General features: G+C 40.5%; 1 protein-coding gene across 4 annotated transcripts in view; it reads right to left on the bottom strand.

Annotated features, from left to right (window-relative positions):
• The window catches only part of CCNY (cyclin Y), a 224634-nt gene that overhangs the window by 40628 nt on the left and 167778 nt on the right, over window positions 1-16228 (bottom strand). For all 4 annotated transcript variants that reach the window (XM_077808317.1, XM_077808318.1, XM_077808319.1 and 1 more), the window contains 3 exons: window positions 13689-13724; window positions 9655-9712; window positions 9431-9550 (listed from right to left, as the gene is read on the bottom strand). In XM_077808317.1, coding sequence (XP_077664443.1) covers window positions 9431-9550; window positions 9655-9712; window positions 13689-13724 — 214 coding nt within the window. The remainder of the gene's footprint in view (window positions 1-9430; window positions 9551-9654; window positions 9713-13688; window positions 13725-16228) is intronic.

The raw sequence follows: 16228 nt of genomic DNA, 5'->3' as shown, positions 1-16228 counted from the left end.
GATTGGTAACAAGACTGCCATATAGTGAGCTCAGTTCTTATTTAAACAAACACCACAGGATAGAAAATGTTTGGTGGCCCTTGGCCAAACAAGATACGACTTTGCTTTTATTATCTAAGGCTGCAAAACAGGTCGGACCCCTGCCACACACACACACACACTTTTTTTTTTTTCTTTAAACACTAACTGCACTTCAATCTTTAAAAAAAACTTTGTTTACGTATTTTGGTTATTTGAATGCTCTGCTGTAGAAAATCTTAAGTAATGCTCATTTAAAAATTTTTTTACTTTGAAATATGCTGTGCCCCCAAACTCCAGAAGCACTGGTCCTTATATTAAAACAAACAAAAACAAAAACTTCCTTGATGTATTTGCCACCTAAGCTGGCCTTATCTGCATGTCTGTATTACATCTGTTCATTGAAAATGTCAAGCCCCAGCTACATACAACAGATTTTCCTGTAGAAAACTTGGCATCTTTGTATTTCACTGTAACCACAAATGAAATTCTTGGGTGTATCGTGTAAGCAACCTTTGGGCATTTTTAATAATACAAACATAAAATAACAGAATTGAAGCTAAAATCTCGTCAGAATAGTAATAATTCTGGCTTTTTCTTGGCCATTTCACAGAATTTACACCAAATATCGGATTGGAGGTTACACTCAGGACATTAGCAGTTTAATATTTTAGCCATACATTAAACTGCTTAGGTGATTTTTCCTAGCTGTGAATACCTTTCTGATGACACACTAATAGTTGAATAATATTTATTACATACTTCAAGACTGGAGAAGACTGAAACCAAGATGGTATTGATTTCTTTGCTTTGAATGAGAGCTAGGAAAAATTCAGAATTGCCATCCTATGGGAAATTCCAATATTTCAAATTTTGTTTTCCTCCCAAATTGGGACAAAATACTGAATACCAAAATTTTTGTGCAAAGACATATTGAAAAAAAAATTTCTATTCGGGAATATCAAAGCATTTCATCTTAATGTTTTCTGGTCCAAACAAAATATTTAGATATTCCCAAATCAAAATGTATATTTTTGGCTTATTGAACTGACCCTAAACACTGTTTTTAGTCAGTTCAGCATTTAACTGCTCTTCCCCCAGTATGAGCAACTGCTTCATAGGAGTTACGGTTCGAGATCCAGATATTCAATTCCCATTTACAGGCCAGGCTTCCTGGCCGGACAACATGTCCTATGATGCATCTGTACTCCTGTGCCTTCCATGATACACCACACAGACTGCCAGAGGAGAGACCATGTTGTATTAAGGGAGATGTAGTCCCCAGTAGAAGCCAGCCCAATGGAGAGAAAAGGGTCTGCACTGCAAGTCCTATCAGCAATGCACCACAGTGGAAAAATGCAGCTTAATGTTAAACTGACTCAAAATAAAACCTTTTTAGGTAATTTCAACAAACCAAAATGTTCCAATTCAGGTTGAACTAACGCAAAACGAAGTATTTCATTTTGATTTTTCCCAATGGAAAACCACATTATTTTTTTTTGAAAAATTGAAAAATGTTCCTAAAGGAAACGTTGATATTGAAGAAACTGTATTTTCTGTTGAAAAAAATCATTCCAATGGAAAATTCCCAACCAGCTCTACTCTTAATGGCTGTTTTTATCATCGGACAAAATGGAGGCTACATAGGGAGCACTGAAAAGAAATAACTTGAAATTGCCATCTCTATTGCAACACTGGCAAGATTCAGACAAGTTGTTTGTGTGGCAGATCAGATGTTTCACTGACAGAGCAGCTGTAAGAAAACAGGAGTAATTTGGTGTTTCTTGCCTGTTCTGCAAAATGCAAGAACTCTGTTGACCTACACAGTTCTGCACTGAAAGCATTTAATTTTGCAACAAGCTTCACACAAGGCCCAAACCTGTGAGGTGCTGACCGCCTTCTGAAGTCAACAAGAACTGAAGGAACTTGAGGGCTCAGGCCATTGAAAATCCTTCAATACTGAGTGCCTAAAATTTAGGCACCTAAATGATTCAGTGGCCAATTTCCAGAGGTGCTGAGCACTACCTGCTTTAGTCCCTCTGGGGAAAGAAAAAAAAAGTCAAGCCACTTTTACTCAGATGCCTAAATATGCATCTAGGTGCCCAAATTAAAAAACGTTCATCTAAGAACTTTAGAAATCTCAAAACATTTAAACAAGAGCCCAGTGGAGCAATGAAGTGGTAACAGTAGAGATTAATTATGTCAAAACCAAATTTACTGCAGATTTGGGTACAGTGAAAACTAGGTATTGTGAAAACTGTAGCAGAGGTACTCTTTTAGACTAGATGATATCTTTTCTGAAAGAGATGTGGGGTCAATTAAAGGGTAGATTCAGAATGCCCATTACATCATCCAACCCAGTCCATGTAAACTGCTCAGAAAGGGTTGGAGATGGGGGGGGGGGGGGGGGGAATGTACTTACTTTGCTTAAAATTTACTGTCCAGTCAAAATGGCTAGTAACATGTGAAAAATTTATACCACAGTGACTACCACTGGGAAAATGAAATCCCTGATTAACTATCTCACCTTAAAAAGATAACAGAGTAGCAGATGACAGAATTAATAATTACATATTTCTAATACAAAAGTCAGCCATTCTTGAATGTTTCTGGGGAGAGAGAGAGAGAAAGCACAAAGGAGCAAGTGGGCAGCCAACCTATGGCTGACTGAGCTGATGGAAATCAGCTGGCATTATCAGAATGTTATAAAATTCTCAGACAAAATACCAGCAGTAGGAGCAAGACCTCCGCCAAACAAACTTCATTTCTCATCAGCCATCAACCTGAGCAGAGAAGGAAAAATGAAGGACTTAGCATCATAAAGGTAGAAACAGAGCCTTTTCTCATGACGTTTTTTCAGTACTGTGGGTCAGATTCTGATCTGAATTTTACTAGCAAAACTTCATTGATTTTAGAGGAATCACTGAATTTACATTGGTAAAGAGAGTCCAGCCTATGCTGTTTAAGGTTCCAGTCCTGCAGCTGGTAGCATGCAGTTGTGCCTCTATGGACCCCAATCTGCTCCAGTGGTGGTCCCTGTGAGCACGGTAATCTGCCCACACACTGTCAGTTGTGAGACTGGGGCCTAAATGTTATCATCCCCCACATAACACATGAAGGCACAGTTTCCATTCCAACATACATCAACAAAGTAAAAAGGAATAAATACATCTGTTTCTTCACAAGTACAAAAGTTTGGTGCATCCCAATGTCTGAAACTGAAAAGGGATTTGCATGGAAAGATTATTGTATGTACACTGGCACTAAGGTAACTTGTGCTAGGCACTGAAAGATGCTTATTGGCTCGAATGCAGCCACTGAACTGCCACAAGCTTCTGTTCTAAGAGATTAGCCAACTCCCTGCTGACTCTCTCCAAAAACAACTTCATGCTTTGCACTTGCTCAGCTGGGCACCTAACATGTTCCAGACAGACCTGGTGCCATCCATTTTGTAGAAGAGGATATCCTGGCATGATACTGCTTCTGCTTGTCCAACTTTGAAAAGAGACCAAATGTGAAAAGTAGTGAAGTAGTTAGCTCCAAAAATCTCTGAAAAAGGTGGCCAAAAATAAAAACTATTATTATTAATAACAACAACAAACACCAGATATTTAACATCAAACCTTAGGTGAATCAGGAGAAACTCCAGTGCTCATAACCTCTGATTCTGCCTCAAAATTTCATCCAGTTTCTCCTGGAAAGAAAGATGCAGCTAAAAGACACTCAGACTATTATAGGATATTTATTTTCCACTCTCCTTGTACACTGGGCCTCACTGTTCCTTCCTAACACAGCCAGGATTCCCCCTGACTTAAGTGGAAGTTCTGGGTTCACAAGGAATGGAAGATCAAGATCATTAACGCAGAAGTCTAAAAATAAAACCACATTCCCTGAGTGAATTTGTACTTTTTCCTTTGGAAAAAAACCCCCAAAACAGATTCCCCCCATTCTCTTAAATTTTGCTTCTTTGCAATATTTCTACTGAAGCAGAAGTCAACACAGTTCCATTTTGTTTTCTTGGGTAATTATGCATGGTCACAGATGCTACTAGTTAGGAAAGTGCACAGCTCCAAAGAAAAGCATTTGTAGTCATTACTGCAGATCAGCAGGTTTTGGGTTTTGTTTTGTTTTTTTCTTAAATCACCACTAGGTATGTGACATTGTATGGAAAATAGAGAACTGAGCCTAACAGGAATTTTTTGGCTTTGTCTCACTGCCCAAAAAAGAAATGGGAGGTAGTGATTTTAAATTTCCTAGACAGTGAATTTAGTATTGATATATAATATGGAGCAGATTTTATGTCAGATAATAACCTAATGCTGCCACATGAATCTTTGGACACAATAGGGTATCAAACTTAAACAAAAGATAAAGAATACCATTGTGGCAATTTACTTTTTTTAAATGACAAGATTTTATTAAATAAGCATTCAGGATAGCTTTTATAAGATTGTCACTAGCAAGAGGAATGGTGGCCAGCACGTGGAAGGGTTTTCATATCTTGAGTTTGTCAGATATTCAATAGGGCTGTGATAGCTGCAGAATTCATGTCACTAGGACAGATTAAAGAATATGGTGGAGGGACATATTTCACTAACTTAGTGCCCATTCCTCCCCTTCCTCTTAGCTCTGCTACCTCCTTCGTGATTCACAATGAGCTGTCACACTATGGACAATGTGGCTTTCCGTTCCATAAAGGACACCTTTCTATTCTCAAGAAAATCCCCTCCTATCTGGTGAAAATGGTTTCCAGACACCCAGCAAAATCAATAAACAGAAAGAAAAACAGCCTTCTCCTCCATACATCAATTTAGCAAGTCAAACAAATGTTTTTAGATTAAACAAATTTTCACTAGCAGTTAAAAGTCAGAATACGCGATGTAAATGCAGTAAAGGGAGGGCAAGTTTTTTTGCTCTACACATAGGCGTGTGTACACACACACATGTGAGATCCTATAATTATAATGAAACTGTCCTGGAGGAATACCTGATAGAGAGACAAAGTAAATCCCTAAGCATTAGACTCTCCTTCTGAGGAAATACTGCAGGTGGGATGAACTTTCTCTTTACAGTTCTGCAGTGCTCTCTTTATTCTACTGTTGGAAACCTGACTGTTTCCAGGATAAGGAGAACTTGGGAACATTTGGTTGGATTAGTTAAATTCATATGGCAAACGTAGACTCTCTTATGTAATTACAATACTCTCATCGCTGTGGCATACTGTGGAGATGAACGTGGTACAAATGCTGAATGTGATCCAGGCACCAAAAAATATCTTCTTGTATCTATATTCATCTAAATTTAAAAAAATAATTTAGGCTCTTTTAGGTACTCATCTGGCCCCTATTACCATATTATCTGAGCATCTCACAATCATTTATGTATTTATCCTCACTACAGCCCTGAAAGGCAGCGAAGTGCTATCACCACCATTTTACAGATAGGGAACTGAGGCACAGAGAGATTAAGTGATTTGCCCAAGGTGACACAGGAAGTCTGTGGCAGAGCACAGAACTGATGTCCAATAGACCATCCTTCCTCCCCAATTCTAGTGATCAGACTGCTTATGTGTTTGTAGGACAAAGTGACAACAAATAACTAGTGAAGACACCTTTTCCTTGAGTTATGGATAATATTAATACTGAGCACTTATATTGAGCTAGCCAATTAAACAATGACCTTACTAGATCGTGCCACTACCACCCAACCAGCAACACAGAACCTTGAGAACAGTGTTGCAGATATGCTTGGTGGAAAATGATGACAATCGCTAGGCTTCAGCAAGGATGGAAGTACCTCCTAGAGAGGGAAGAGAACATTTACGCAGTATTCCTTCCATAAAGCCAGGTCACAGCTTGAGCACAAGCCAGCTATTCACCAAGACAGAAAATGTTATTTAAATGAGTTTTAATCAGCAATAAAATTTATTCTTTCGATTATTGTTGTTTGTGTGGTGTTATTCTGAAAATAAATAATGCAAATTAGTATTTTAATTGTCTCAACCTCAGATATTAATTTCCTCACCTATCAGTACAAGAAATCTCTTCGCAGCTTTGGAGGGCTTTGTGGAAATTAAATCTTTTTGTTTAATTATAAATTGTTTTGCTGTAATATTAAAGGCTTTAATTGAAATGTTTTAATTAAGCACTTGGAGCAGGGGTAGGCAAACTACGGTCCAGGGGCTGCATGCGGCCCTTCAGACATTTTCATCCGGCCCTTGAGAACCTACCAGGGAGCAGGGTCCAGGGCTTGCCCCGCTCCGGCGCTCCAGTTGGGGAGAGGGGTCGCGGGTTTGCCCAGCTCCGTGCAGCTCCTGGAAGAAGAAGCAGCAGCATGTCCCCCCTCCAGCTCCTACACATAGGGGCAGCCAAGAGGCTCCGCGTGCTGTCCCCTCCCCAAGTGCTGCCCCCACAGCTCCTCTTGGCCAGGAACCACAGCCAGTGGGAGCTGTAGGGGCGGCACCTGCAGACAGGGCAGCATGCATTGCTGTCTGGCTGCGCCTCCGCATAGGAGCTGGAGCAGGGGGACACGCCGCAGCTTGTGGGAACTACTTGAGCCTGCACCTCTGACTCCTTCCCATGCCCCAACCCCCTGCCCCAGCCCTGATCCCCCTCTTGCCCTCCAAACCCCTTGGTCCCAGCCAGGAGCACCCTCCTGCACCCCAAACCCTTATCCCCAGAGCACACGACCCCAGCCAGAGCCCTCACTCCCCCCAACCCCCCGTGCCCCAGCCTGGAGCCCCTTCCTGCACACTGAACTCCTCAATTCTGGACCCACCAAAGAGCTCGCACCTGCAGCCGGAGCCTTCACTCCCTCCCTCACCCCAATCCCCAATTTCATGAGCATTCATGGCCTGCCATACAGTTTCCATACCCAGATGTGGCTCTCGGGCCAAAAAGTTTGCCCACCTCTGACCTGGAACATTACAATGGAGTTTCGTTTTGTGGGGTTTTTTTTCCGGAAAGCAGCTTTTACGACACAGGATGGGGGTTCATTTCACTCAGTTCTTTCACCAGGTGTACAGACTACAATCTAACCCGCCATTGCTGCTGTCCATGCTTCTCAGGCAGCATCGCCAGGATATGCCTGCATGCCAAGGGGGAAGCAGTGCATTCACCTCAAGACACCCAACATACTTTGATCTTTGTTAATATTTTAATAATATATTGATATATTAAAGAGGGACTGGAAAAAACCCAATAATTCAAGTCTCTTACTTAAGAGGCATTGTGATTTGCTTTCCCGGAGACATGCTGCATGCCTGAGTGTGGGCAGGCCCCCGAGAAGGAATGAGTGGCAGATGGCAGATCAGATTGTAGTCTGTTCCCACATCGGACTGCAATGAAACACAGGCTTGTGCAGGGGAGGCTGGTTTCTACCCATAGTCAACTTCTCAAAACTCAAAGCACTTGGCAGATTTTGGCTAAAGTTTGTAATGTGTCAGCAAAGCCAACTTAGGAGGGTTTAAAAAAGAAAAGAAAAGCAGATTACTTTCCATGCAGTCAGAGAGATCCATTTCTAGGTCCCCACTGATGGCAATGGTGACATATGAGGAAACGGAAATCAGAGATGAAGGGAGAATATGTAGCTAATGAATAACGTGGTATTAAAAATACTACTGTGTCATACTTCTAAAAGAAGGTTTGGAAGCACGTTACAGAGGTGGGTATTTACAGACAGTGCTACGGGAGTAACGGCAGATTAACGGCCTGATCTGGAAAAGTGCCGAGCATGTGCGACTCCCATTGAGGTCACTGGAAGCTGCGGGTGTTCTGCACCTCAGAACATCAGGCCACGAGTGTCTTGCCGAAGCTCCTACAACTCGTGAGTGGCACAGCCAGGAAGAGAACCCAAGTCACTTGAGTTTAGGTCTCAGCTTCCAATCACGAGGGATGCTCGTTAATTAAGACAAAAGAATAGTCAATTAATTCAAACGGCATGTTTAACTGCTGATGAAAATCCAATCAGTTAGCTGTGGGGTTTTATTTTTAACGATTTCTCTACAACAGGAATGGAGGACTGTTTTCTCCTCAAAGGTGACCACATTAACAAGATTCCTATGGAAACACGGAGCAGTGGTGTGACAGCCTGATGCGAACCAGTCGCTACATTATTGCTATGCATAATAAAAGCCTGTCTTTTCAACTAGAACGAGGGATCTCTTTCACAACGGCTCACAGAATGTAAATTTGGATAACAGGAGTTTCTGTAAGAGTGTTCCACTGTATTTGATAGTAAGCTCTTTAAATTAAGTGCTATTTCTGCATGAGACAGAGCAATAATCTCATTGTATAAAACTATGGATAGTGGCTGGGCCAAGCAGTTGACTAGGAGCACACTCCAATACCCATCCCAGAACAGCAAGGGCTTTAGGGGGCGAACCTTGCACGACTCTTCCCATATTCATGTCTCCTACTGACCAGCATGAGTGGTACTGACAGACGCTGGAGGGAGCCAGACCCACTGGCTATTCTCTATCAAAGAGAGGGAGGGCTTAAGAGATACAACGCTTCAGGGACTGTCAAAGAGGAAGAATGGGGTCAAATGTCAAGGCTCTGCCTCTCCAATTTCACCTCCTATCCCCCAAAAATAAACCTGGTAAAAACTGTCCTACAAACTCACTCTGAAGAGGTGAAAATAACCAGCATGTCTGGTTTTTTAAACCCTACACCAAGAATGTAGCAAAAACTGTGCCTGAAACCTGAAGAGACTCACCAGGGTCAGTAGGATAGAAATTTCAGGCCAGATTCTCAGCTGGCGGAAATCGGACTACCTCCATTAGCCCATGAAATCAATGGAGTTATGCCTATTTAAACCAGCTGCGGATCTGGCCCTTCATCTTTAGCACTCTATTTTTAGGTAGATAAACTTCATCCTTAGCTATTCAATTGTTCACTGATCAGACATGCCCCTCAAAGTCATGTACACGACAAGTAAAAACAGCAGCCACCAACATGCTCCAGTCACTCATGCAGCCCTTGTGCATCCATAACTCTTACTAATGCCATTAAGCTACTGACAGTTGTCAAAGAGTCTTTGCTGGAAGCTATAATGATACACAGTAAACCTAACCAAAGTGGAATGGTTTCAGTATCTAAAATTCCCACATGGCCAAGACACTTACCCCACCTGAGTATTATATTGCCTGGTGGCCAGTAATGTTATCACGCTGTGGGAGCAAGATATAAACCTGACCGTGACACATGCTATATAGATGACTGTAAAACTTCAGTAATAACTTCAATAATGTATTCTCCAAGAAAATAACTCAAATAACTTCCTTCATCTCCACAAAAACTGTGATGAGAACAAACTCCCTAACAACGTCCAGCTCTGTACAGCTGCACAGAAACAAGCTCAAGGAACAATGGTGGATCTGTTGAATGATTGATGTAATTTCACAGACACTTACCAGGGTGACAATGGCACATTCAGCAGTCAGTTGAGCAGCACTGAATAACGTCCGAACAAAGCGGTAAATCTGTTTCTGCTCTGGGTCGTGTTTGTCATAGTCTGGTGGCACTTCGGATTTCTGGGGAAGAAATATTTTCAAACAGGTGACTGAGTCAAACACATAAGCACAGGGCAAGGCAGCAAACTGTCTCATGAAAGACAAGAAGAGGTAGATGAGTTTACCGAAAGGGGGTGAAGGTTTTCATCAAAAATATCTAAGAGCATCCTTCCGTCTGTGTCCCTGAAAAGAGAGAGAAACACTGTAATTTCACTGCCAGCATAAGACTGTGCATGTCTTTCACAAACTAAAACAAGTCATCATTAATTTTAGCACTATTTGTGCTGACCATCTTGGTTGTAAGACAGTTAAACTTTGGTATTACAATCAAATCCCATCTACTGAAGAACAGCAAGACACTAGATGCAACTCCACAGACATTAATAACAATATTTGGTTTATTTAAGTTAAGAAGTTTGTGTAATTTTGGAATAAATATTAATGATCAGAAAAAAGGTTGTACCAACAGCAGCGGTCAAAACTCAGGACTTTGCTCTATGTGGATTTCTAATTACAGTTTAATCTTTATTCGATGCATCCTTGTTATTCTGGTCACGGGCTTCTCCTGAACAGAGACTGCTGAATGTACTTTCTATCTGTACTGAACTGTGTGCATTCAGGGAAGTTACAGCTTGGATGTTCCGTGGGGATCTGGGATCACAAAATATATTTAACTGGTGCCCAACATAGGTTTAAGCCCCAGCACCTGAAAATTTAAGGTTTCTGCTTTGCAACCTTCTAATGCACGAAATAAACATTTTCTTAAAATGGGATGAACATCTCAGCCTACTGTAACTGAAGTTAGCCTGCAGCAAAGAGTTCCTCATCAGCTAAGAAGATATATACTTTGGGCCACATTCTTATACTGTGTGAGAGTAAGGGTATCACCTTACTCTACATATAGTCCACTAGAATCAGTGGTGAGGAAGGGTATTACAATTCTGGCGCTTTACAAAGGAAAGAGAAAAGGATTCTCTCTTTCTCCTTCCTCCGTGCTTTAGCTGCAGCCCACCGAGAAAGCATTTGCTTGGCCGTCAATACTTTGTTAAACAGAAGAATGAGATATGATAAGCATTTATTTTCTTCACTGAAAATAACATTTGGTATTTTTGTCTCTTGGGAGTGAAGTATTTTCTATCTAATCTGAAGTGTTTTGTTATTGTTTTGCTTTCTGAGCACCCAAAAGCATGTTAGGCATTTCACAAACAAGACAGACATGGTCCCTGCTTGATAGAGCTAAAAATCTAAGTAGAATGAAAGATGCAAAAGAGAACAACAAACAATGAGGAAAAGGAATTGGGGGAAGACGGGATGACAATTACAACAATACAGTCAGAGAGTTGGGTTAACTATGGGAAAACTTAGCGAGGATTGGTCTGATCTATCAATAGTTTCTCTTGAAAATGTGATTGTAATACCTGGTTAGAGTTCGGGAAGTTAGAAAGTAATCTAGTTTTGAGTAAATCTGGTGTGCTGGACAGAAAAAGAATGAATGAAATATTTCTTAAATTGTTTCTTAAGAACATACGAATGGCCATACTGGGTCAGACCAAAGGTCCATCCAGCCCAGTATCCTGTCTACCGACGGTGGCCAATGCCAGGTGCCCCAGAGGGAGTGAACCTAACAGGTAATGATCAAGTGATCTCTCTCCCACCATCCATCTCCACCCTCTGACAAACAGAGGCTAGGGACACCATTCCTTACCCATCCTGGCTAATAGCCATTGATGGGCTTAAATTCATGGAGGTTATCCAGTTGCAAAGCAGGGGTCTGGATTCAATTCCCATTACAGTCAGACTCGTATTCATAGAATCATAGAATATCAGGGTTGGAAGGGACCCCTGAAGGTCATCTAGTCCAACCCCCTGCTCGAAGCAGGACCAATTCCCAGTTAAATCATCCCAGCCAGGGCTTTGTCAAGCCTGACCTTAAAAACCTCTAAGGAAGGAGATTCTACCACCTCCCTAGGTAATGCATTCCAGTGTTTCACCACCCTCTTAGTGAAAAAGTTTTTCCTAATATCCAATCTAAACCTCCCCCACTGCAACTTGAGACCATTACTCCTCGTTCTGTCATCTGCTACCATTGAGAACAGTCTAGAGCCATCCTCTTTGGAACCCCCTTTCAGGTAGTTGAAAGCAGCTATCAAATCCCCCTCCATTCTTCTCTTCTGCAGGCTAAACAATCCCAGCTCCCTCAGCCTCTCCTCATAAGTCATGTGTTCTAGACCCCTAATCATTTTTGTTGCCCTTCGCTGGACTCTCACCAATTTATCCAGTATTGACTTCTATGGGAGCAGGACTGTGCTTGTAAAACCCCAACAACCATGGCAAGTATTGATAAATCCTATATACACTGATGCTTCACTTTTGGTTGTGTAGCTGGGAAACTGAACTTTTAAAAAATTATTACTGTTACAGTAGCATGAACAACAGAGTGCTGTCCTCAAATTGTCCCTTTAATCTTGAGTCACAGACAGTCACTTCATGTCTATTCTTTAAGAAAATGTAATAGAGATTTCAAGAGCTTCATTTCTAGAACGGTTTCTGAAGAGTACAGCAGAGGGCGCATTTACAACATGTTGTGTATCAATGCACAGCTACAGAAGACAGTGCAGTTCTTTCTTGATAAATTCACCTCTCAGTTAGAAGAGTGAAAGAAGCAAACAAGCTTTCCAACAGGAAAACATTCAGTGCACATAGATCTCAGATTATTGACACTGACACCCTTTAGGTACAAAATCAAAACAAAAGCAGAAAATATTTTAGTTTGGTTGTGTCACTTTAAAAAAAGTGATCCTAGGCAACCATCTCCATTTACTCACCTAACCCTCACCAAGAAGGGTGAATGTTACAAGTATCACATTCATGACATGATCCTCAGGCCCCAATCCTGTAAACACTTTTACCCATGCTCATCTTGTTACCTACTATAGTTAAGAGCTACAATCTCATTGAAGACTGGGGGACTCTGAATAGCTTCAGATTACTATAAACTGAAAGAAGTTAGCTAAAATTTCCACTCTCCATCTATTTTTTCCAGTTTGTTTACTTTGCACTTCTAGGTCCCAATCCAAAGCCCATTGCAATCTATGGAGTCCTTTGATGGACTTTTGATGGGTTTTGGATCAGGCCTTTATAGCACTTTTATAAAAAGTTAGTTTAAGTGTTTCCCTGTAGAGGCTGCACAAGTACCTGCTAGTGCAGACCCTCAGACCTGTGCAAACAGAGTCTGGCTTCAATGCAAAATTGGGCCACACTAAGTGAGGCCCTGACCCACCCAGCCACTTAGGTACATCCTTATCATTAAGCAGGTGAGTAGGCTCATTGAAGTCAACAAGATTATTCACATGGTTGAATGTAAGCACATGTTTAAGTGTTTTGCTGGACTGGAGCCTAAGTCATTTCCTCTGCTAATGAAAAGACCTGTTTAAAATCAATCATCAATAGGGAAGCTGAAAACCCCTTCTGACAATTTCAGGAAAGATTATTTAAAGGGCGCTCTCAGAAAACAGAATTGTTAAAAAAAAAGTCAACTTACAAAATTAAACTCTTTAACAGTTTAAGTGAATAGTTAATTTCTAGATCTCTCTCTCATCCTTTTCCTAATCGTCACCTTTTAATTACCACACCCAAGCTAAAACCAAACAAACATTACCTGGTATTGGCACACCTACTTTGGTGAATAATTTTGTTCTTGAGGCTACTAATTTATTTATAATGCCATTCCCATTGCCCAATATATTAGTTTTTATTTCATGCCACATCACTATTGATAATTCTTAACTACTCACTGACCCAATGGTTCCTACAGCAACCTTCACCAAAGGGCAAAACAGAAGCCACAGCAGGACACAGTTTAGATGTGTGTGTCGTAATTTGTACTCACATTTTTTTATTAGTAAGTGACCATTGTGTGTGTGTGTAACTAAAATTGTTAAACAGAAGTCGAAGTTTTCTAAAACTACAACGAATTTGAACCACACTTAGTCATCATTATAATATTGTTTTTTAAAACTCTCAATTTATTCCCAGAAAAGCAGTGTGATCTATAGAGAAATCTCTTTATTCCAGGGGTAGGAGACGCTACAGGCTACGGAAAAAAATTAAAAAGAAACACTGAACGTTTTTTATAATGTGAGACTCATTGTTTACATACCTGTTTTTGATGTGGTAATATATTGCAAGAGCTACACTGTAAAGCAAAATATAGAGTTAATGGCCTTGGAATCGGATTTAGGATTAAAAATATATTTTTTTACACACACACACACACACACACACAGAGCTATATAAATTTAAAACAGCACAAAGCCCAGATAACCAGTATGATCATTAACATATTTTGCTCTCCAGGATTCAATGGTAGTAAAAAACACTGTAGAAACTGAGTTAGGAGTATTTTGCTCAGCAGACAGTGTCCACTTTTCACTGTGGATAAATTGTGGATAAAATGGAACATTTATACTCCATATATCAAGTCACTCACATTTCCATAAAATTTTGTCTTCCTTCTCACCCCTCATCTCCTGTACTCCATAATGTACCTTCTATTTAAAGGCCTACTCCCATTTAAGTCAATGACAAAACTCTCAATGACTTGAAAGATGCAAGATAAGGCCTTAGAAGGATTGGATATTCTCTGGTACGTAAAACAGAGGTCGGTCATTAATAAACGAGTTTTTGTAAGACCCCTGCCTGAACTCCTCCATGGACCTTCAGCCTATTATCTACTGCATTTGTAGATCAGTGGTTTTGCTAATGCTGCTAAGTTATGTGAATTACTTCTCCTGTAGTGGCTTGTGTGATTTTTACTTTTAAATCCATTACGTTTTGGCTGTCTCCCCAGTTAGCTACTGAAATACCAAGCTCCAATTTTTTTTCATTTTGCATCAATTTATAAGTTACTTAATTTATTTTAACATATTATATTATGCATTTTTCTTGGTCTCAGTCAAGCATTTATATTTTCTCTTTACTTGAAAGTCAAATTCAGAAATTAAACGTGAAAGTCTTCACAGGCAGTTCAAATTTTAGTTGTGTGCAAATATGACAAACTGATCTAATTCACACCCGAGAACAAGAAAAATATAACTTCCTCATATTATTTGTCAGTTTTCAGCTCCTGGCTCTGAACAAACCCTCAGGTGCCAGAGGTAAACACCATAAGACAAAGCAGAACCACCAACCTAACTACTTGTTCTGACATCCTGAGGAGCCACGAGAACTAACAGGGGAATAAAGAGGGAGGAGGGATTTTATTGTTCCCATTTATTGGCAATTTGTTCTGTCAATGATTCATTGTTACATGCTAGTCTAGTATTTTCTTTTAATCAGTCTGACCTAAAAGGCTCCATTTAAAAAAGTTAATTGGTTGTTTCACAATTTCCGCTCCGAACTTCTGTAAGACAACTGTGATGCATCAGACGCCCCACATGTTGAGAAAACACCAGGTTGCAGCTATACTGTGTGTTTCTCTTAGTGGAATTTTAAATGATTCTAGGTGGCAAGCAGCCGAAAAATAGGAATATGGTAGAAAATACAATTTTTTTGCTCGGATGAAGGTAAATGTCATATATTGCAAACTGTATTTTGCTTTGGCAATATAGAATTTAGCTATTGGTGACAGATGCATTAGAAATTCCTAGATTTAAATGGCTTGATCATATCTAAAATTGCAACTTTTTTTTAAAAAAGGAGATGTTAAAAAGTACTAAATATTCCCTGGACAGTGCACCTTGCTTACTGAACACATGTCCACCCACAGGAGGAAAAAAAAAGGAAAGATAATTAATAATTTGATGTGATTGAAAAAAATTCAGGAAGCTGTGAGTTAAGACTAAAAATGCAGCCCAAATTCTGCCCTCAAGAACATATACGTAACTCCATTTGACTTCAGTGGAGTGGCATGTGGACACCTGAAAGCACAGCTCTAGCTGCTGCCCTTAAAGGGTGGCTTCGTAACAAAACATCACCCCACCAACTGGAAAAACACCCACCGTTTGGAAACCTATGAAGTAGAGTGAGGGCTGAGTCTGCATTTCCTAACTTTGGTCAGATCCCTCAATATTTTAATTTAGGATGTTGGTGTGTTTTTAAATAATCTCTTGGATCAGATCAGCAGTCAGTGCATTTGGGATAGGAGGAGCTTGTGAACTTAAGTAGCTTTCCATCAACTTTCCACCCATCCAATCCTGGAGTTTGCCAGGGGCCAATCCAGTCCCTTTATAAAAGTTAAAGCACAATAAGGGCTACTTTTATTTACACTGGTGGATAATGGCTCTAAAGGAGTCACTCCTCCCACCTGAACTACCAAACTGCACATTGCTCTGGCCCTGCGCCCTCCTGTCCCTGACACAGTCCTTCCCCTACACTGGGGAGCCAGTCCTATGCCATCTGAGGATACCTCTAAACTAGGGGAATCCTCAAGTTTATCTAGGAGGCTGCTTTAAATCCCTTGGCACTACTAGAGTGGCCCAAAAACTGAGGAAGGGCTGGGACCTAGCTCAGCAACATTTAGGAACTGGAAGTGGCCTATATGCTGCCCCTTTGTCCTCTGGTTCTTCTAATGATATTTTTAATAAAAAAATTAAAAAAAAAAAACACAAGGGCAGCATAAGGCAACTGCCTTTTTACAGACATGGAAAACGCGTTAGTGACTACCAATGCTATATACTCATCTGAATGTCTGGTCTGTTA

This window comes from Eretmochelys imbricata, chromosome 2 (assembly GCF_965152235.1).
Source record: "Eretmochelys imbricata isolate rEreImb1 chromosome 2, rEreImb1.hap1, whole genome shotgun sequence".
NCBI lineage: Eukaryota > Metazoa > Chordata > Testudines > Cheloniidae > Eretmochelys > Eretmochelys imbricata.
Note: the sequence above shows the minus strand (reverse complement) of the source record. Positions and strands in the feature narration are given on the sequence as shown.